The sequence below is a fragment of the Trachypithecus francoisi genome, unplaced genomic scaffold (genome assembly GCF_009764315.1).
Source record: "Trachypithecus francoisi isolate TF-2019V2 unplaced genomic scaffold, Tfra_2.0 Lachesis_group11, whole genome shotgun sequence".
Lineage (NCBI taxonomy): Eukaryota > Metazoa > Chordata > Mammalia > Primates > Cercopithecidae > Trachypithecus > Trachypithecus francoisi.
Window position 1 is genome coordinate 68,949,648 of NW_022681456.1, and position 23,875 is coordinate 68,973,522.

At 40.5% G+C, this 23,875-nt stretch overlaps 1 protein-coding gene across 1 annotated transcript in view; it reads left to right on the plus strand.

Moving 5' to 3' along the window:
• Nucleotides 1-1,089: 1,089 nt before the first annotated feature.
• Nucleotides 1,090-23,875, plus strand: part of WIF1 (WNT inhibitory factor 1) — a 72,648-nt gene continuing 49,862 nt past the window's right edge. The window contains exons 1-2 of the mRNA XM_033221384.1: nucleotides 1,090-1,926; nucleotides 2,415-2,554. Coding sequence (XP_033077275.1) covers nucleotides 1,779-1,926; nucleotides 2,415-2,554 — 288 coding nt within the window. The 5' untranslated portion in view covers nucleotides 1,090-1,778. The remainder of the gene's footprint in view (nucleotides 1,927-2,414; nucleotides 2,555-23,875) is intronic.

A 23,875-nucleotide genomic window follows, 5' to 3' on the forward strand; every position in this document is an offset into this window, starting at 1 on the left:
GCCCACGCATGTCCAGCTTCTCTTCTGTTGTTTCTGTTTGTTTTTCCCTCTTGCGGCATCTGCTACTCTACAAAGGACTGACTGAAACACCACGCCCAGCCCCAGACATTTGATCTTTGAGGCATTTGTCACAGCATCGGGTACTAAAGAACAAAGACAAGTAAATGAACCTTTTCTGAGTCCAAAGACTTTCTAAGTTTTTTTTTATTAAAAACAAAACAAACAAACAAACAAAAAAATCCTTTTGCTTCTGTTTTCTTTGCGCATCCAAGGAATTAGGCAGGAGGCAAAAATAAGTTCTTTCTGCTGGGCCAGGTGGATAGGTTATGCTGCATCCCACTGCCGGCCAAGCATGCTTCTCACAGACGAGGCCAGAGCCTTGGTTTTGCCCCCACGCACCTGTGAATTCGGCAACTTAAAAAAAATGTATTATTTTATTTATTTATTTATATTTTTTTGAGACGGAGTCTAGCTCTGTCGCCCAGGCTGGAGTGCAGTGACAAGATCTTGGCTCACCGCAACCTCCACATCCTGGTTCAAGCGATTCTCCTGCCTCAGCCTCCCGAGTAGCTGGCATTACAGGTCACCGCCACCACGCCCACCTAATTTTTGCATTTTTAGTAGAGACGGGGTTTCACCACTTTGGCCAGGCTGGTCTCGAACTCCTGACCTCAGGTGATCCGCCCGCCTTGGCCTCCCAAAGTGCTGGGATTACAGGCGTGAGCCCGGCCGAATTCAGCAACTTCTAAAAAATATCAGCAAACGTGAAGCTATCCACGACGTTAGTGGAGCCCTACGCCGGAAGGTCGGGTACAGCTATCAACCACGTCCCAGGGCACTCTTCCGGGCACTGCCGCGTTATCAGAGAGACAGACTGGCCTCCCCAACTGCTGGGTGTCCGGCAAGTAGCAGCTAAACGCCCTTCCTCTCGAGCCAAGGCCAGTGCCTGCGATCAAACCACCGGACAGTGGAGCCTGGAGTTTTAGCTGCTTGGGAACGCGCAAAGTGTCAGCCAATCGCAGAACAGAGCGCATAGGGTTGGCGGAGAGGAATCCTGCCGGCTGAAAGGGAGACAATGGGCAATTTGCGCCTTCAGTGAGCGCCGGAGGAGGAACAGGAGTCATCACCCTCTTCACCATCACCATCATCAGCGCTCAGTAAAGCCCAGCATTGTCTGCTCTCCTCATTTCCCTCCCGCGAAGCCTCCCTTGGCCCGAGGCGAGTGACGTCCCAGGGGTCTCTGAGTGCCCTTCTCCGGGTTCGCCAGCCCTACACGCCCACTTCGCGTGCGCTGCACTGGGCTCACCGCGCTGTGAACGCTGACTCGGGGGTCCAGCGCGGCCCCGCCCCCGGGGGACCCCACAGCGCCCCCAAGTGGCGGCCGCCCGGGCCTTGCAGACCCCACTCCTCGCTCGCACCTCGCTTGCGCCAGCCCTTCCCGCTCTTCTGTTCTCGCTCTATTTGCCCCGCTGACTGCCGGCCTCGCCAGCTTTGCCAGTCTTACGTCTCTGCCACCCCCACTCCCGCCCGCGCCCCATCTTCTTGCACGGCTCACGCCCGCTGGTCCCCCCACCCCCGCCTCCCCCGTCCTGCCTGCCCCCTCCTCCTCCTGCTCTCGCAGGCTCCTTGGCACCCAGGCTGGGAAGCGACGGTCCCAGCCGTCTAAGCGGGAACAGCTCTGGCTGAGGGAGCTGCAGCGCGGCCGAGGATCTGACGGCCCCAGGTTGCGTACGTGCGGCACGAGGAGTTTCCCCCGCAGCGAGGAGGTCCTGAGCAGCATGGCCCGGAGGAGCGCCTTCGCTGCCGCCGCTCTCTGGCTCTGGAGCATCCTCCTGTGCCTGTTGGCACTACGGGCTGAGGCCGGGCAGCCGCGGGAGGAGAGCCTGTACCTGTGGATCGATGCTCACCAGGCGAGAGTACTCATAGGTAAGGCCCCCGCGTCCAGCGCCTTCCCCTGCCTATGTCCTCCTCTCTCCACTCTTCAAGAAGGAGGGATACTTGCATTTCGTGTGTTTTAAAACTTAATTTCCATAAAAGAGTGTTCCCACCTTTTAATTAGAGATTTTCCATCTGAAAGCTTATAAACTTCTCTTTTAAGAAGCCAAAGCTGATCTAGTGTTCTGATCGTGCTGTTGTTAATTTTTATAGCCCTGCGTTTTTAGATGCACCCAGCATTTGTTTGCATCGGTTAACTCCATGTCCATCCCTTTTCCGTGAAAGCATGGGTCTGTTGACATCATTCTCATCATCCACGGAGGACAGTTAATCTTAGTAGCGTTGATGGTATCGAAGGCAGATGCCTTGTGAACAGAAATGACCCATACTAATTATTTAGTTTTCTTTTTGCTTGAAACTTCTGATTTAGATGATTTCAAGTCTGCCTGGTTTGATCGTTGTATTATTTTAAAAACCAGGATTTGAAGAAGATATCCTGATTGTTTCAGAGGGGAAAATGGCACCTTTTACACATGATTTCAGAAAAGCGCAACAGAGAATGCCAGCTATTCCTGTCAATATCCATTCCATGAATTTTACCTGGCAAGCTGCAGGGCAGGTAAGTTCTGAGAAAATTACCCTTTAATATTTCCACTGCCTTATGGCAGGTGGAAATAGTACTGCACAGTGTGTAGCCTGGCACATTTTACCGTTATTAAGAGAAATTTCTCATCTGATTGCCAAAGCAAATAAAGTATTAATTTCCATTTATTTCAAGTTGCCATATAAATTAATGATTTTCAAAAGAAAAGAGTAAGCCATGTGCCTAAGCCCACTATTCTGATAAGACTCAGTGTCCTGAGGCTGCTGGAAATATAAAGATTTGCAACACCAACATCACTGTGTTTCTGTAATCATTGACATTAAAATTTAACATAGTTAAAATACTCTTTTCCCATAGTAGTTTCTAATCACTTGTGACATTCTTTGTACTTTACAACAAATTTTAAAGTCTATAAGTATTTCTGACATTGTGCACTTTTAAAAAGCCAGTATGTTGAATGTTATTCACTGGAATATGAATGTTGCATATTTCTGGTAGAAGTTAGACCCATAAGGTGTCATGTAAGAAAGTTGTAAAATATTGCAGCCTAGGTTTTCAAGTTACCATTTTAAATGCTTTCATATGGAAAAGAAAACTGCAATCTATTTTTTATGAAGAAGCATTCCTTTTATTCCTTAGCACATTAGCATCTTTTATATGTTACCTTTTGTACATTTTATGGCTTCTAATTTTAGAAAGAAAGAATAAAATGCTTGTGTGAATTTAATTTCTTTTGTACGATTGGAGAATTTACTCTAGAGGACAAACGGTAAGTAATAAATTCTTTAGCTTATTAGTTGGTAAAATGTGTCTACTATGAAAATCATTATAATTATAATTAAAACCACATTTTGAGGTATTTTTATTCTAAAGTTCCTTAAATGATTTTTTCAAGAAGAATGTGATACAGAAAACACTTTATAAAAAAAAACTATTTTGAATTGAGAAACCACTTTGTTTCCCTCTAATTACCTGTTATGGTATAGACATGACCATTTTAGCTGTCTTTTTCCCCTCAAGTCTGTTCTCTTTTTCTTCTTCTTCTGAAATGATCAAATCTAGACCCTTCAACACTTCCATTGCTATGTGGTTAAAAAAAAAAATTGAGGTTTTGGATTCATTGAGGTTTATAACAGGAAAGTCATCTGTTGTTAATACTCCCATTTTGCAGATAGGCTCATTGAGGTTTCTATTGCTCTATAGGGAGATTATTCCTTTTCTCCCTACAAGTCCCTCTTCATAGATACTTTATAAACAATTAAGTAGGGAATATTGTGAAATCAGTAATAAACCAATGAATGGCCTTTCATTATCTCCTTTTCAGCTGAATCTGTTTAGTTGTGGTCGACCACTCATCAGATGATCGTTAACTAAATGGCCAATTAATTCTATATTTCTGAAAAGACATTTTTTAACCTATACCTTTATGGGTTCATAAGAACTACTAAAAGGTAGCTTGAACTACACCCCTCCAGCTGAAAGGGTTTGGTAACTGGTTAACTGTAGGAGAAGCAGAAAGTGCCAATAGCTCTCTCTCGCTCCCTCTCTCTCTCTCTCCCCCTGTCCCTCTCTCCCTCCCTCCCTCCTCTGTCTATCTCTTTCTTACTTATGTTTGTCTGCTGAAGAATAGAATTTGAAGCAAAGGCTTAAATTCCATGTTGCCTCCCCTATTGCTTAATAGTATAATGCTTGTTTGCAAATATTGGCATATTGGTGAGTACAAAATGGACTGACATGTCATACAATCTTGGGAATATGTCCTGTAAGGGATTAGGGAGGAGAGTGGAACTGGCATGAAGATGAAGTTTGTAATATTTTTTTCTCCTGCTTGAGTGTTGCTCACCTATGTGAATGATCTAATGATGCAGGACAATGTTAGCACCTCAATTAAGCTACCTTTCTCTCTCTACTTATTAGGCTTTGAATAGGTTGCCACAACTTACTATATAAAATCTGCTTTCTGGGGAAAAGTGCGGAGGGGGAATAATCTACACAATACCAAGCAGCAAGATGCTTTAAAATATTATTGTTTTATTTTTAATATCATTTAAGTATGGCTAATTTTGCTCACTTAAGTTATGTGATCCCAGCACTATCATTTTTGAAATGCACAGAAATTCTGAAGATGGGAAAAATGACTTCAATACCAATTAAGTATTTTGAAAGATATCTATGGCTAAAGCCAAACCATATCAAAACATTTACATCGAAAATGAAGATTTCATTTCATTATCTGATTATTTCATCCAAATGATATCAAATGTTTAGGCATTTCAGCAATTCATAAACAAAACACATAGCTGATTAATGAAGTTTTAAATTTTATATTTAAGTGCTTTAGCAACATGTGGACAACATTAAAATAACCTCAGGATTGAAGACCTTATAGAAGCAGTAAAGTGTTACTTACTTCCAATAAATTATTGGTCCAGTAATGAAGGGTCCCCAACCTCTGGGCCACAGACCAGTGCTGGTCCATGGCCTGTTGGGAACTGGGCTGCACAGCAGGAGGTGAGTGGCAGGCGAGTGACTGAAGCTTTGTCTGTATTGACAGATGATCCCCATCGCTCGCCTTACTGACTAAGCTCCGCCTCCTGTCAGATCGGCAGCAGCATAAGATTCTCAAAGGATTGTGAACCCCATTGTGAACTGCACATGCGACAGATCTAGGCTGCACACTCCTTATAAGAATCTCATGCCTGATGATCTGTCACTGTCTCCTGTCACCTCCAGATGGGACTGTCTAGTTGCAGGAAAACAAGCTTAGGGCTCCCACTGATTATACATGATGGTGAGTTGTATGCTTATTTTATCACATATTACAATGTAATAATAAAAGAAATAAAGTGCATGATAAATACGATGTGCTTGAAGCATCCGGGAAATTATTCCTCCACCGCCTGGTCCATGGAAAAAATGTCTTCCGCAAAACCAGTCCCTGGTGCCCAAAAGATGGGGGACCACTACAGTAACCCAAAGTGTTCTTGGGCCACTTAAAATGCATCTCATGTTCCACTCAACAAATGCAAATAACACAATTACAGTGAAATTCATTTCCCCACATCAACTTGGTCAGATCTTTTAGAATTGGTTTTAGTATGTGGAGAACAGTGCATTATCACATGCTGCTGATGTGCATGTAAACCTTTTTGCAGGGCTGTTAGACTGTGATGGCAAAAGGCAGGATATAGACTTTTTGACTGGACAATTTTACATCCAGAGATCCATGCCAAGGAAATAAGCACAGACATAAATAAAAATTTAGGTCCAAGAGTGTTCCTCATCATGCTGTTTATAAAAATTAAAAAATAGATACAACTTAGGATCCAGCAATAGTGGCAGAAGAATGAAATGAAGCAGTTGTAAGGATATTCTAGATATCCATTTGGGGCCATGGGAAGATTCTCATGCAAATTAAGTAGTTTATAAAAGTGGTCCCCAACCATTTTGGCACCAAAGTCTGGTTTCATGGAAGACAATTTTTTTTTTTTTTTTTTGATACAGAGTCTCGCTCTGTCACCCAGGCTGGAGTGCAGTGGGGTGATCTTGGCTCGCTACAACCTCTGCCTCCCAGGTTCGAGCAATTCTCCTGCCTCAGCCTCCTGAGTAGCTGGGATTACAGGCACGTGCCACCACGCCCAGCTGATTTTTGTATTTTTAGTAGAAACGGGGTTTCACCATGTTGGCCAGGCTGGTCTCAAACTCCTGACCTTGTGATCCGCCCACCTCAGCTTCCCAAAGTGCTGGAATTACAGGCGTGAGCCACCATGCCTGGCAGAAGACAATTTTTCTATGAACCAGGGAAGGGGGATGGTTTCAGGATGATTCAAGTGCATCACATTGATAGTGCACTTTATTTCTGTTATTATTACCTTGTAATATATAGTGAAATAATTATACAACTCACCATAATGTGGGATCAGTGGGAGCCCTGAGCTTGTTTTCCTGCAACTAGATGATTCCATCTGAGGGTGATGAGAAACAGTGACAGATGATCAGGCATTAGGTTCTCATAAAAGGTGCATAACCTAGATCCCTTACATGTGCAGTTCACAACAGGGTTCACAGTTCTATGGGAACCTAATGCCACTGCTGATCTAACAGGAGACAGAGCTCAGGAGGTAATGCAAGCGATGGGGAACAGTCACCCACTGCTCACCTCCTGCTTTGCGGCCTGTTTCCTAACAGGCCATGGACCAGCACTGATATGTGGCCCAAGGGTTGGGGACCCTTGGTCTATAATATAGTATATTCTGTTTGATTCCATTACAAAATATGTTGGCAGACATAGAAAAAAATCATCCCACCAACATCTGATCTTCCAAGATGTAAATACCAGTTACATCTTCATTTATTATGTTTTGGTTTTTCTACAATGAATTCATTTATAATTTTAAAAAATATTTTACATCACATGTGTATAAAAAGTGTGTGAGTTTAAAATTGTATGATATTTTGTATTGTAAATAATTTATTATCTGGTATCATCTTTACACTGCTTATCACTCAACAAAATGATAACACCAATTACTGTCATGGGTCATCGTAACTACGGAGACCAAAGAATTTATTAATGCTCATCAGATTCTCATCAATTTCTTTTGAGGTCTGCCCAAATCTTTCTTGCCTGAAATCATTTTTCCTGAATTCTCCCTCTCCCTGCAATTCCCATTTTTCATGGACAACTTTGTCTCCATTTAACCTGATACTCATTTTCTGACATGCCTCTTCTCAAGGCTTTTAGATGAGAGAATAATTTCTACTGCAAAAGCTTAGCCTTAATGGATTTTTAGTAATTAAGGGAAAATACTCTTTATTCCTGGGTAAAGCTTTTCAATAGATGATATTTTTCAATGAGGCATGCTTTATTCTTTTTCTCTAAATTTGAGACAGGCAGGGGCCATGAGCAATAATTTTAGTTTTTCTAAATAAGGCACTAATTAAACATTTTATTTGGAAAATAACCCTTTCTAAGCCCAATGACTTTCAAGTAAAAATTTAATGAGAAGTTTTGTTAGACAAATCAGAATCATACATTAGGCCACTGCTGATTTCCATATGAACCAATTTGGTGTAAGACCAAAATGTTTTTATTTAGGTAGGTTATATAAATAGATCTTTACTTACAAGGGTCTCATAGACTTGATCTTGATAACTATAATATGTTCTATCACCTGCATAAATATGCTAAGGTACTATGAATCTAGTACTTAGTTAACAACAGGGCATCCCTTTTGATGTTGCTTTTTTTGTTTGTTTTGTTTTGTTTTGTTTTGTTTTAGCAGTGACAGTGGATTTATGCTGGAGCCATCTGTATTAGCTTTCCAACCTCCTTGTGACCAAGGGCCTGGATTTCTAAGATGGATGGCAAGGGTTGGAGTGAAATGGGTGTCGATGGAATAGAAATTCTCTGGGTGATGATAATCAATCAATATTAATTTCAAACCTACCACCTAGATTGCTAGGCAAGCGCTAGACATCTGTACCAACAGGTCCAGATCTTAAAGTGAGCTTTTTATAGTGTATAGTGTGCAGAATTCTTATAACCACTAAAAGTCAGTGGGGGTAGCTTCGTTTTTCTGAATCTACAGATGTTTAAAAACAAAACTGAAGTGTTGCTGTGGATACAGGAAAAGAACAGGAGAATTTTGTCTCCTGCCCTGGGATGTGGGAGGTCATGTATATATTGTATAATAACTGACTTTATGGAGTTAAACTGCAGGAATGTGTTTGTTTTTATGTATAACCACTGAAAATAGAAAATATTAGATATGCTGAAGAGAGAGCGTATCAAGTGAAACATTTTCCTACATGTAAGGTTTATTACAAATGAGTTAGTGACACTAGCCTAGCTCCCTATCAATTTTAAAAAAGTCTTGAATTATTGAAGACTGTCAGAAGTAACAGCAACAATAATTTAAAAATCAAATATAACAAAGGCTTAAGAACTTTGTCTGGATACTGGTGTCTTTGTGAATGATTCCAGTCAGTATCATCCAAATTCAGCTTTAAAGTGAGAAAAGCACCACTGAAAAAAAGGGAAAACAGAAACAGGCCATTTATCTGACAATGGACTCACACAATTGCTAATTTTATAAAAAACAGAATCATCCTACTGATCTGTTTCTGTAATATAGTGTTTGATATGATGTAACACTGGTCCCATTAAATTGGCTACAGTTTGCAGTCTCAAGTTTCCCATTGGACTGGAGTTAGAGACTTATATTAAAAGTATTTTTTTCTCCTTTCTTTCTCCCCTTGACATAAACCAAAAAAATTAAAAATAGGGTAAATTTTAATTCAAGAATTCCCCCTCCAACTTCAAAGGAACTGTCAAACACCCTTAAACACTTCTTTCCAACCCTGCAGTTATGGTAACACTTATTATTACGGAACTCCCTTAATGTGTACTGTCTACATTTTTTCCTAATAGAGTTATGATTGTTTTGGTAGTTACGACCCAAGTGGTTTCATACCTTTGCACTCCTGGGGTTTGCCGTCATACCTTAGTAGTGGTTTTATGTCACCAAATGGAGGAAATGCCTCATTTTCTGACCCCTGTTCCATGGTTTCAAAGTGGGAATGTGAATATGTTTACATACTGTAGGCATGAATTTTTTTCAGGAGGTACTCATATCAAAAGCACAACTTTAAACCTTTAATGTTTAGATTCTGCTATGCTGTGGTATTTTGCATTGTGGTGTTGTAGACATGCCACTAGGGATCAAAGAGTAATTCTGCAGAGAGCCCATTTCATTTAGCAAAGCAGGCATGTGCCAGCCATCTGTTGTATCTGCTGATAGAAAACAGCAGTAAGTTTCTCAAACTTTTGCCAGAAGGAAAGAAGGCCTTTATTGCTTAGAGGAGATGAGTTACAAGGTACCTTGTAAGCCACATCTGGTTCTATGGCAATTTACATGGCATATATGTAAACTCTGGTATGTCTTCCTTTCACGGTGGTGTAAAAGCATGTAAACAAACCCTCCGCTGGCACCCTCCCTATTTATTCCTGATTCTAAATGGCTTGCACAAATAAAATCTTTGAAATTGTTGTGGTGACGCAGAAAGGTATGATATCCAACAAAGCATTTTGTTTTGGATCGAACTGATTTAACTTAATTGTCCCTGATGAATAAGATGGGTGTGGTTAGGGAAAAACTTTGAGGACTGAGTTCCGCGAAAATATCCCTTATCCTGTTGCCAGACCTCTGGAGGAGGCCTTGTCAGTTCAGAGCTTCTTTTACTGCAGTAATTTAGCCAATTCAGTAAAGTTACGTGTGAGTGACTTGCTTACATTCCTATAGAACCTTGGTGGATGGCAAGTTGTTCTCCCGTGCAGCCTTTCTCTCCGACTCAAGCACTCAATCAACAAATACAGAGCTAGGTGCAGAGCATACAAAGAGAAATAAACCCAGTACCTGCCCTCTAGGAGCTTGTACTCTAGAAAACAAATATTAATCTCACTCATCCAAATGAGGTTAGGAAGTACAGGATTGGCTGGGTGGCCAAAGGAAGCCACTCTTCTTCCTGCCTGGGAAAGGAAGGGAGCCAGGGCCACTTCGCTGAGCTCACTGAGCAGGTGATGTTTGAATTAATCCCAAAGGATGAGTTCCATCAACAAGGGAGGAAAATGCCTTCCCAGGGAGAGCTCAGGATGTCCTAATGCTTAGAGGTCTTAGAGGTGAAAACATATTCTAGGTGATCGTAAGGGGCTTTGTATCGCATCTGAAAAGTAATGGAAGCCCGGTGAAGGGAGGTCAGGGCGAAATAATGGAGAGAGAATCTCGGGGAAGAGAAGTAGAAGATAGAAACAAATCAGGGAAGTTTCTCTCTTCTTGGCTATGGATAGAGTAGACTCAACATCTTGCAAATTTGTATTGAGTAAATTGTTGAGTATGTCTTGGGTCGGCAACAGTTTTTCCACAACCCTCATTTAGCTCTTCTTTCTCAATAAACTTTCAAAAGAGTTGCAATGATTAGTCTCAGCTCTCAGCTCCAGGATGGGGTGTGTGTGTGTGTGTGTGTGGTGTGTGTGTGTGTGTGTGTGTGTGTGTGTGTGTGATTAGAGCCTGGAACTATAAAAAAATTCTTTTTGTGTATACATAGAACTAAAAATAATTTCGTTTTTTAATGGAGTCTAGAACTTTGAACATAACATAAAAGGGAGCTTAAATAAGGAAAATAATATGTTAATTGGAAAAAGAATTGACTTAGCATCTATTCTCAACTTCTACACTACCTTTTTAAGTACCAGGAAAAGTACAAGTATAGAAATTAAAGTTGGCAAGTGATCCTTAAGTTTACAAAATGAGAAGCTGAACACTGGAAATGGATTTATTTAAAATAAGCCTGCATCTTCAAATATTTGATTTCCTTTTAAAACTTACTATTAGCACAAACTCTAAAGTCACAGGACAATTACTGTCCTTCCCTGTTTTTCTCAGCTAGACATATGGATGTCTGTCCTTCTGAACTGTACATTTTATCTTCTTTTTGGATTTTTTAGATGAATGTGATGAAAGAATCTTGGAAATTGTTAGGCATCTTTTGAAACCCATTCACAGGGCAGCTGTGTGTTGTAGGTCTGGGACAAAGGGACAGTGGCAGGAGGGTAAGTTCCTAAGCTGACAGCATGAGAAAGGAGGTGAATGTAGTTTGCTTAGCTGCCCTGGGCCAGAACGCAAATCATGCCCTGGGGGTAAAACATGATTAAGAACCAGTTCTCTGCTCTTGAGAAAATTAGAAGCCAACTGGAGAGACAGATATATAAGCATATCCTCTTAACAATTCCTGCAAAGTGATGTTGTGGAAGTACTGAAGTACTCCCAGGTGATGATGTGGGCATAGAGGAGAAGTAACTCCAGAGCTGAGTCTCACTATGGAGTTAGCCAAGCAAAAATGTGGAAGAGGGGATGGTTTTTAGGGAAAGGAAACAGCTTGAGGCAAGGCATAGAAACCAGAAATAGAGTTTTCTGGGGGAACTGGTACTTTGGTGTGGTTGGAGTGTGCAGTACAAGGTAAGAAGTGGAGAGGTAACCAGGGCTATCTTCTAGAGGGGTTTGTCCATCATGTGAAGGCATCTGGGACTTTAGTCTATAAGCAGTGGCAGGTCAGATAATGAAAAATTAGAAAGCAGCGGAAAATGGGGTTGGAGATACATGTTTAGATTATCCCATCACAGAGTAGAGGGTAGTTTTGAGGGTAGCTCAACTGTAAGGAGAGAAATCTGGGATTGAGAGGAGATCAGGGTCGAAGAGGAGGAAAAAACAGGTTGGAGAAATATTTAGAAGATAAAAATCTGAAAATCTTGGTGCCAGGAATAAGGAGTGCCTCATTTCCTCTGCTCTGCTTCATTGACTTGGCAATAGCCCTGTTAGCTATCCTGTCTCCCAACCCCAAGCTCATCTTTCCTGCCTCAGGGCCTTTGCACGTGAAGTTTCCTCTGCCTAGAATGCACTCCCTTCAGATTTCTGCAGGGCTTGCTCCCTGGCTTCCCCCATGTCTCTGATTAAATGTCACTCCTCTGAGAGGCTTCCCCGACTCCCCTCTCTAATAAAACAGCCACCATTCCTTCCATCACTCTGAGTCTCCTATTCTGCTGTATATTTCTTCATGGCTCTTAGAATAATGGTAATACTTGATTATTATAGGTTTTAATTTATTAACTCATTCATTCAATGTAAGGACAAGGGCTTGGCCCTGTTCATCATATATCTCCAGGTCCTGGAACAGCTCCTGGCACATAGTAGGCAGCTGATAATTATTTGTTGACTGAATGAATAAGCAAGGTAGGTCTCATTATGATTCCTATTGGACAGATAAGGCAACTGAGGCACAGAGGACCAGGGTCACACAACTAGTAAGTGTCAGAGCTGGGATTTAAACCTGGGCAGCCAGGATCCAGAGCCCTTGCTCTGACAAGTGCGAAATAGATGTATGAACACAGAGCTCTAGGAGCACAGAGGGGGATGCACCTAGTTTGAGCTGGGGGACTAGAGGAAGGCTTCACCAAGGAGACATGTAACAGTGGAACTGGAGCTCAAAGGATGTTCGTGAAGTTGTTTAATGAGCTGAGATGGGAGGAAGGCATAGGGAGAAAGACTATCACAAGCAGGGGCAACAGAGTTGTGAAAGTGCATTCTGGGAAATGTTAATGAGGCTGGAACTTGGTGTGTGGAAGGGAGAACATTGGGGACTGGGGGCAGGGGAGAGATGATGACATGAGGCTGGACGTGTGATGAGGGCCAGATGGAGAAACACTGTGGAAAGCTCACTTAACCCATTTGGGCCCCAACACTTTTATGTATAAGAAAAGCAATTTGGATTATCTCTAAACTTTCAAATTCTAAAATGTTATGATTCTATCTCTGAACTAAAACATCTGCAGTCATTTAACATTAATAGTAATATATTTCTACAAATGCACGATCTGTCTCCAGATTTTCAGAAATCAAAGCATAAAGATTCTCTTCTCCAAAATTGTATTGTTTGTTGCCAAATTTTAAAAGATTCACCTCCGAATACCCTTTGTGTATCCTATTACTGTCATTAGTTACATGGTATATACTCTGGGCCAGGCACTCTTCTGAGTGCTTTACAGACCACCTCTCAGTGAATCTTCATAGTAACCTGAGACAGGCATTTCTTATTATCCCCAATTTGTAGACCAGGAAACAAGAGAAGAAGGAAATTAAGTTACTTGCCCAAGACCACATAGGTAAGAACACTTACCTATTTATATACACTACATATTTATATACTTCAGAGACTTTCCTCAGATCTGCTCTGACAACTTTTGGAATATCTTCTCATTCCAAAAAACAACAATTCAAAGAACATTTTTCAGTGCTTACTATGTCCTTGGTCCTAAGAATACAAGTTTTAACTGATCTAACTGGCTTCAGAAAGTCACCAGCTGGGGAGAAGACTGTGCCGTCATTAAGGCAATCATAGTAACTGTGATATTATGTATGTATATGGGAACCCAACCAAAGGGGCAAGTGGGAGCTGAAATCCAGCCCACACCTCACTTCTCAAGTTTGGATACAGAGCTGCCTCTGTCCAGAGGGGGAACTTCCACCTAATTTGTAGAGAGACTTCATATAGGTCATAATGCCCTAAGAAAGATGCTATGGGAGTATAAAACTGAGGATTTTGCTCCTGATCAGGTAAATTTGCAATTACTTACCTGCTGGAGAAGACATCACCAAGGAGGTAACAGCAGACCTGAGTCGTGAAAGATGTTTAGTAGGCAGAGTGGCGAAGGCAGGTGGGGTTGAGGTGAGCACTTTAAGTATAATGAATAACCCATAGGGAAGTACATATAACTGAGAATCATTGGTATAATTGGAAAATGACAATTATTTAGAACGGTAGGTTTTATGGAATAGAACTGAGGAATATGGGTCTAAGAAATAAGTTTGGGAAAGATTATGACAGTTATGCCACAGTTGACTTTGTCTTATAGATAATCAGAGTCATTGAATGCTTAAAAGTAGATAATTATGTTGTATCTGAATTCACAGAATTAGCTGGTCTTTGCAAGGGAAAAAGTAAGAGTAAATGAAACAGAGTTACTACAGGAGCAATAGAAGAGACAAGTTAGCACTTCAGAGTATAAATGTAAGGTAGGACTCTCTAAATGTAAGCCTATTGACTGGTAAAGTCCAGGGATATTCAACAGTTCTGTCTATGAGTGGTAACTTTGGGGACAGATGGAGGTAGATGATGGGATGCTTGACTAAGGACAAGGAGCCAATTAGGAAATTATCTGAGATACCACGAAAGGTGAGGAGCACCTGAACCAAGGCAGGCAGTGGAGAGGGAGGGAAAGTATAATCAACAGGACTTATTGAGCATGGGTGTTAATGGAAATGAGGGAATAGAGGATGACTCTGAGACTGTTGCATGGATAATGATGTCGTAACTAAGAAATCAATTACTGCAGCAAGGGCAGAACAGTTTGGGCTGCAAACACATGGGAATCCATTTGGAAATTCCTGGATACATATTTCCTACTGAACATTCAGATTGCAAAGTGTAGTAGGCAATTGAAAAAAAATTGACTCTGAAGCTAAGACATGAAGTGGAGAATAGAAACACTGATTTTGAAGAGTGAATCCTCCTCCTCCTTCTCATCCTCCCTATCACCCTTCCTTCTTTTGACCTCCACTCAGTAAATATTTATTCACCAAATATTTAATACCAAAGCTCAGGCTGAACACGAACAAGACTGATGTAAATTGGATATGATGCTTGCCCTCAAAGGGATCACAATCTAATGTGGAAACAGATATAACCCATCTAACAATACAATATTAAACGTATTATAATTGCAGTATGAACAAGGTGCAATGAAAGTACTGAGAAAGGAGTGTTAACTCAGCTGTGGGAGGAGTGCATTATCTGCATAGGCTTCCTGGTGTGCTTCAGAGCATACCCTGAGACTGTCAAACTAAGATACTAACAAGTGGAACAACTTTTGCTCTGCTTAACTTCATGGCTTTTATGTACTTGAGATAATTGGGCCTAATATAGTCTGTCTTCCACTTGCCATTAATTCTTTGGAGATGAATATGACAAATGTCACTATACCACCACATGACAGAGCAAGTCAGCTCTTCCACATGAAACATCTAGAACAACCCTTGAGGAAACTTGTTTGTGGGAGCTGAAGACAGGCCCAAATAAACATATATTTTAGGGCTTTTTAGGATGCCTTGTTTCCAAAGGCTATTTCAGTATCAATAATGGATGCAACACTGGGAGAATTCACATCTGAAGTCAAGTCCAGGTAGGAAATCTCCTACTTTATTTTTTTATTTTTTATTTTTTAGACGGAGTCTCGCTCTGTTGCCCAAGCTGGGATGCAATGGCACTGTCTCAGTTCATTGCAACCTCTGTCTACTGGGTTCATGCGATTCTCTCACCTCAGCCTCCTGAGTAGCTGGGTTTACAGGAGCCACCATGCCCGGCTAATTTTTGTATTTTTAGTAGAGACAGGGTTTCAGCATGTTGACCAGGCTGGTCTTGAACTCCTGACCTCAGTAATTAGTCCACCTTGGCCTCCCAAAGTGCTGGGATTACAGGCATGAGCCACTGTGCCAGGCCAGGACATCTCCTACTTTAGACAATAACCAGATGGATCCCAATAGACATGTAGAATTACTTTGATTCCTGCATGTTTGAAGCACGTTGAAGCAATCAATATTTTTATTCGCAGTTAGAACTCAATTAGGATTTGAGGTTGTATTTATATTGCTGTCACTTACAGCAGTAACCAGCAGATGGCAATGTAAAAGTTACTTCTTTATGGAATTTTTCATCTCAACATTTTTTTTTTTAAGCCTGCAGATGCTCTCTGTGTAACAGAAGCCCATTTGTGATCTTTATCTCACTCATTTCAATAGACCATTACTATATTCAGTAGGTTGGAAAATAAAGTTTCCCAAATTTATTGCCACTGATACACTTAAAACTCATCAAAAGTTAGAACTTACCCTCATTAAAAATGTGAATGATTCCTTACATACCAATTACATATTCTTTTTCTTTTAAGTAATTGCTCAAATTTAGGCAGAAATCAAGTTTTGAGTTATCTCTCCATGTTCATCCAATTTCTTCTTTGCCTTCTCTGGCTGTATCTTTAGAAGACATAGAAGAGCAGAGTTGGAAGAGATTCCAGAGCTCGTCCAACTCAGTGAGCTCAATCTTTCTCCAAAGTATCAATGAATTGTGGTCTCTCAGCCTCTGGTTGAACATGCCCAGTGGCAGGGAGCTCATTAAGGTGGGCTTTAAAAAATATTTTTGGGATGGGGGCAATGGCTCATGCCTATAATCCCAACACTTTGGGAGGCCGAGGCAGGTGGATCACCTGAGGTCAAGAGTTCAAGACCAGCGTGGACAACATGGTGAAACCCCATCTCTACTAAAAATACAAAAATTAGCCAGGCGTGGTAGCGAGCACCTGTAATCCCAGCTACTTGGGAGACTGAGGCAGGATAATCATGTGAAACTGGGGGGCAGAGGTTGCAATGAGTCAAGGCACATCACTGCATTCCAGCCTGGGTAACAAGAGTGAAACTCCATCTCAAATATATATATATATATGTGTGTGTGTGTGTGTGTGTTAAATCACGAGTTAAATATATATATGTTAAATCACATGAGTTAACTAATCATGAGTTATATAATCATATATATGTGTATATATATGATTCTGTTAATCATAGAAAGTTGTTTTTATAATGAGTCCAAATCTGTCTTCCCAGTATAACTTGAATATCCCTGGACTCTACCAGTCTGTGGGCTTACTGTTGGAGATTCCTACCTTGCATTTGTACTCTGAAGTGCTGACCTGTCCTTATTGCTCATGTAGGGGCTCTCTTTCATTTACTCATACTTTTTCCCTTGCAAAGAGCAGCTAATACTGTGAGTCCTTGGAAGAGTTCCACACACGCCATCCTGAATGGAGATATCCTGACCCATGGTGCCACTGGTGAGAACTCTGCTTCTCAGATCTGAGTGCAATCTGTCCATGCTTCTTAAGCTGAAAACATGCAAGGGTCGAGCTGGCCTGTATTCTCTACAGGACTTATGGCCTCAGAACAGCTTGGTGTCCTGTGCAGAAATGGAGAAGAGTCTACCCCTTTCCTTCATTTGGCATTGAACTTTGTCACTTGTTACCTAAAGCAGTGCAATGGTTTAGGTGTAGTTTGTCCCTGCAAAAACTCCTCTTGAAGTTTAATTGCCAGTGTGGTGGTATTGGGAGGTGGGGCCCAGTGGGAGGTGTTTGGGTCATGGGAGCAGATCCCTCATGAATCTATTGGTACCACCCTCACAGTAGTGGGTGAGTGCTTGCTCTTGTGAGACTGGATTAGTTTCCATGAAAGTGGGTTCTTAGAAAGTGGGTCAAGCGTTCTCAGCTACACCCTGATGCACTAGTCCAAGCCCCCACAAAATCCCTCATTTCCCTTAGTCAGCACGCACCCGCTTGCTTTCTGCTTCTCCGCCGTGTTGTGACACAACACAAGGCCTTCACCAGAAGTCAAGCAGATGCTAGTGCCATGCTCTTGGACTTTCCAGCTACCAGAATCAAGAGCCAAATAAACTCTTTTAAAATTACCCAGCCTATTCTGTTATAGCAACACAAAACAGACTAATACAGGCACATGGCTTAATACCCTGATCCCAGTGAAATATACCAATGTTAATTTCCTTCAGCCCATGTCCCCGTAGAAATCAGGCCTGGTCCTTAGGGCCAGGCCTTAGAATCTTTTAGTACAAATGTGTACCTCTAACTTCCTTCCCCCTTATTTCCTAGGCAACTGCATAAACAAACTCCCCATTAGTGGGTCCCTGGCATCTCATGCATGCCAGTGGGTGCCACAGACTACCAGAGACACAGCTGAACCCAAAATCCCAATTAGAGCTCTACTTCTATTATCCTGGTCACATCAGTAATTCCTGGTCTTGGTCCTCTCCTTGTCCTCTGGAGTCACTGGAGTATGTTTTAACCCCTTTCTTATTTGAAATCAGACCATAGGCATTTGAGACCAGCTCCCATCCCCTTTAAATCATCTTTTCTTTATAATAAACACCCCCAATTTCTTCAGCTACTTCATATATTCAGCTTTGCGTTTCTTAAGCCCTGACTCCTAAATACTTATCAAAAGTATAAAATTGTCACAGATGGACTTTACTGGTCTTTTACTCTTTATGCTCTAATGAGAAAAGAGTTGATCGCTAGAATTAGAAATTTACTTACTTACAGAATGTTAAAATCATATTTTGGTCTGTAAACCTTGTATTATGACCCAAACAAGAAGAAGGGGTGGTGGGGTGGAAGGAGGAGGAGTAGCAGAAGAAAATAGAGGAAAATGGTTAATGCTTATTAAGTATTGCTCATGTGCCAGTCATGGTGCTTATTACTTTTTATCATTATCTAATTTAATTCTCACAGCCCTATGAGATAAGCACTACTGATATTCTCATTTTACGAAAATGGCAACTTGATCACAAAAAGGTTAAATAACTTGCCTGAGGTCACACAGCTAGTAGGCAGTAGAGCCAAGGTGTACACTCAGGTAGTCTGACTGCAGAATCCATGATGAATTGCAATTTGAGCTCTTTGAAATCAGGATATTTCTGAATCTTCATCTGTATTATTTAGACATTTTGTTGCATACATATGAAGGGTATCCTGCTGTGTGCTGTGGAGTGTGAGTTTAAAAAAAGACCCTGACCAAGAAGAGTTTATACTTTTAGAGGAAGTTAAAATAGAGTGACTTTAATAAATATTGGTTGCACTTGCTTGAAATTGTCTTTTTTAATAGGTAAAAATTCTTGAATTTTATGTGATTTAACCTAATAATAAGAACCGGCATATATTGGACATTTACTGTCTGCCAGCTACTCTTCTAAGGTAATTTACATGGATTATCTCATTTATCACTGGGACCAATTCTATGAGCTAAAGGCACTCATTTTTTTGGTGGTGGGGTGGAGTCTTGCTGTGTCACCCAGGCTGGATTACAGTGGCATGAACATGGCTTACTGCAGCCTCAACCTCCTGGGCTCAAGCGATCCTTCCACCTCAGCCTCCCAGGTAGCTGGAACTATAGGTATACACCACCGTGCCCAGTTTTTAAAAATTTTTGTGTAGAGACAGGGTGTCACCAAGTCACCTGGGCTTGAAGCTACTATTTTTATTTCCATTAAACACGTGAGAAGTTAGAGCCACAAGGAAATTAAGCAACTTTCCCAAGGTCACGCCTTAGTCACCTGCAGAGCCTGGGTTTGAGCTCTAGCACTCAAATGCCAAGATACATGTACATACGTGTATATTATTTTACCTCTGTATTACACAAGGGTAGGCCTACCTGTCCACTCAAATCAATTTTTAAAAACATAGTTTCATTTGTAGAGTCCTATATATATCAAATCATCATATCCAAGATCTAGTTCAGAAGCCAAATAGAGCAAAATCCAGACTGGCTGAATATTTTTGATTCCCAAAGTTTGAACATTTATCTGGTTTCTCAGTTATCTGCAGGCTTGAGTTTAGAGTTTATTGCACGTCCAATATTGTCTAGAATTTGAGGAAGCATTCACTCATAAACTGAGAGATGAAGTGTAAATTGGTACAGCTCTCCTGAATTGAAGTAAGACGTTGTTCTATTATTCTGCTAACAGTAATGATACCTTTCATGTACTTAATCATTTAAAACATGCTTTTGGCCACACACGGTGGCTCATGCCTGTAATCCCAGCACTTTGGGAGGCCAAGGCAGGCGGATCACGAGGTCAGGAGATCAAGACCATCCTGGCTAACACGGTGAAACCCTGTCTCTACTAAAAATGCAAAAAATTAGCCAGGCATGATGGCAGGCACCTGTAGTCCCAGCTACTCAGGAGGCCGAGGCAGGAGAATGGTGTGAACCCAGGAGGCAGGGCTTGCAGTGAGCAGAGATGGCACCACTGCACTCCAGCCTGGGCAACTGAGCGAGACTCCATCTCAAAAAAAAAAAGCTTTCATTTATTTTATCTCGTTAAGTTCATTCAGTCCTCCTAAAAACTGAGGAAAAATCATGCATTAGTGAAACTTTAAATAACTAAATATGAGGAATAACTGATAATTTACAGTAAGTGGCCTTTAGCCAAAAGCAAAAATAATTGAAACCTGAGCTTTAATATTTGTGCACTTTTCTATAATGCCTAAAAGATTTGTGTGTTTGTGATTTAGAGAAAGGCTTTTGCCTTTCAATAAAAATATATAAGGGCCCAGTCAATAAATACTATTCGAATTATAAGGAAACATTTTGAGTGGAAAATATAAGTGGATTTCCATTTCATTATATAGTAAGCATAGACATACTTACCCATCATCTATTTTTGTACTCAATATTTTAGATATTTTTTGCTATCCATTCTTTCAGAAACTCTATATATTCAAGGCTTTTCTAGAATGGTATTTACTTGGTTATAGATAGTTGTCCACCCAATATAAAACACTGCAAGCTAAGAGATGTGATTGAAACTACCCTTTTGGATAGGACAGAGGGCCAGGACTAAGGCACAGCAAGCAAGGCACTCAGGGTGCTTGTATGAGCCTAGGAATGAGTGCCTCCATAAATTCACACCCTGGGGACCTTGCCTGCCTAGTCCAAGGCCCTGAACTGAACATACTGGCAAAACATCACCTGTGATGTTAATTTTATGTGTCAACTTGACTGGATCTTGGGGTGCCCAGACAATTTGGTTACATACAGTATTCTGTGTGTGTCTTTGAGGGAGTTTCTGTTTCTGGATGAGGTTAACATTTGAATCCGTAGACTGAATAAAGTAGATTGCCCTCCCTAATGTGGGTGGGCCTCCAACAATCAGTTGAAGGCCTGAGTAGAGCTAAAAGGCTGCGGCTCCTGTGGGGAGAGAGAACTCCTCCTGCTCAACTGCCTTCCAGCTGAAACACTGGCTTTTAAGGACCATCAGACTAGAACTACACCATGGGCTTTCCTGGGACTCCAGCTTGCCAAATGAAGATCATGAGACTTGTCAGCCTCCATAATTATGTGAGCCTATTTCCTTATAAGAAATCTCTGTATATAACTCCTATTGGTTCTGTTTCTCTGGAGAACTTTGACCAGTATACCATGTATTCTGTCTTAACTGCCCACCAGTGAGAGAAGTTACTATCAAAGAGAAGCAAAAGGCAGCACAGGTTAAATCTTGATCAACTAAACTCTTAAGGGCCTCAGTTTCTTCAAGTACTAAAGGAAATAATTTAATTACTTTTCACAATGGCAGCAAAATGCAGTTGCATAATATGTACAAAATTCTTGACATATAGTAGACAATGAAAAAGTAGGGTCTTTTCTTCCCTTTGTATTAATGAGCTGTTAGTGCTAGGTGAAAGCCATTCGGTCAAAGAAAGCTGGTCCGCCTGATCCCAAGCTGGGGGATACGCTGGCAAGATGCCCAAATGCCCCTATAAGTGAATGGTGTCCCACTCTCTGGACTCAGAGTGTCACATTGAGCTGACCTCAGGAGACCAGCTCCCACACCAGCTATCTGAGTCCTCAGACAAGTATTTCACTTTTGTCCTCATTGGTAAATTATACGGTTTTTTTTTTTTTCAGTTCTAAAATGTCTGTGATTTATGATTGGTCACTATCATTTCTGCATTGTTCTTAGTTCTGCATTTGAATTTAAATCACAGTAAGATAAATAGCATGGACAATACAATTACTTGCAACAAAAATAGAGCAAATTTTGAGAGAATTAACTTTTCAAAATACTGTTTGCCAGATTAATGTTAATAAAATTTCTTAAATTCATTTTAGGCAGTTTTTGTCTGGTTTGTCTATTAGCTTGATTTCAGTGTCTTCAATTTGACTAATAAACAGACTTTAGGAGTTATACTCTGAGGCTGGTAGACAGAATTAATTACTAATTACTATTACTGTATTACTAGTACTTATACTGTAAGACTTCCTCAAATGGTAGCTTCTTTCTAGATATTCATGACATTTATTCCTGGCTTGGCTCTTTACAAACAACTGAGAAATTGACTCTGAGATTTAGTCTCTCTGTTACAAATTGAGGTTTTTATATTGCTAGTTGTCTTCATAGTAATTATAACTTGCAAAACATTTTACTCATCAAGAACATAAACTGGACTTCATTAAAGTTTGTAGTACTTAATTTCCTGGATATAACCATTTCTTTATATGAATCCTGACTGAGGATTTAAGTTCATTATATTTTTCCATCATAAATTAGCACACCCTTTAAAATATTTGGAAAATACCAAAAAGGAGAAAGAAGAATGGGAAAAGAGCATTCATATATCGTTAATTCGCCTAAGAAGATTTGTGTCCTTTTTGTTTGTTTTTTGCTTAAGGGCAGTAGGGTAGTTTCCCATGTTATTACATACACGGTTTTTTTAAGTGGCTACACAATATTTTGCGGTATTTTATTATTTCGTTTTTGTAGAGATGGGATCTCACTATGTTGCCCAAGCTAGTCTTGAACTCCTGGGCTCAAGTGATCCTTCCACCTCAGCCTCCCAAAGCGCTGAGATTACAGGTGTGAGCCACCACGCCTGGCCCTATTCTGTGGTTTATTTAAACATTCTATTTAAATTTTACATATATATATATTTTTTTTTACTATTACAAGTAACACTGTGAAGAAAAACTTGATGCATAAAACTTTTTCTGTTTTAGGATGTCTGCCATAAGACTGAGTTCCAGAAGTGGAATTTCTGAGTCAAATTGCCAATTATTCTACGGGCTCTTGGCACATACATTATTGCTGAATGGCTCGTAATGACTACTCCATACTTCCAGCAGAATTATTCAAGAATCTCTTTTGCAGTATGCTTTTGTTGCTTTTTAAAAATCCTCCAAATGAAGCTTTCCAAGTAGTATTGATAATTGTTGATTTGTGCCTACATTTTTGTTCAGTTAGGATGAGTTTTTCTCAGTGGGAATTTTATACTGTAGGGGGCAGTGGGGGATCAGTAAGTGGTAGGTGAGTGATCCTCCTCCCTTTTCATCAGGGCTGTTAAGATCCCTGAAGTTTAGAGGCTTTGCATGGGGATGACTATAATTGTGAACATGGGACCCACCAGATGGATACTACATTATAAATTATACTTCTAGCCTACAAATACAAAACTAGTAGGTAATTCCTAAAAAATAAACCAAGTAATTCCTTTTGAACATAATAAGGAAGCATATTTTCTACTAGTTTTAAATGAAGGAGTAAAATATTTTTATGAGTTTCTTTGTATGCTTCATATACATGTGCACATGCATTTATTCATAAATATTTTTAAATGACAGAGTTTGGAACATTTATTTTTGTAGAAATGCTTTAAAATTGTTTTAATATTAAGCAATTTATTCTCCCAATGCTCAGAGGTGTTATTTCCTCAATTTTCTTAAGGACAAAATAGAGTGGGATTAACAAGCGTATCAACATCAAAACAAAGAGTTATTGTCATTACTGGCTGGAAAATAGGACTTTTTAAGAGAAAGAATGTGTATACTACATTGTATAAAAATGAGGAAACTGAGCTAACAAATACATTCTTATGGGTGCTTGTAAAAGAAAAGGCAAATTAACTTGCTAATCAGTGCTCCCAGAGCTGTATATCAAAGTGGAAGAAGAGGAAAGAGTAGATACAGGAGAGTCTTTGGAGAAAGTACCCAGGCAGCCAAAGAGCTGGCTTCACTTGAACCAGCAGTCTTGATATCTGAGTAAATACTCTGTTTCAGGCTTTGAAGTGTCTGTTAACTTCTGCTAAATTTGCTCTCTATGGAATAAAACAGT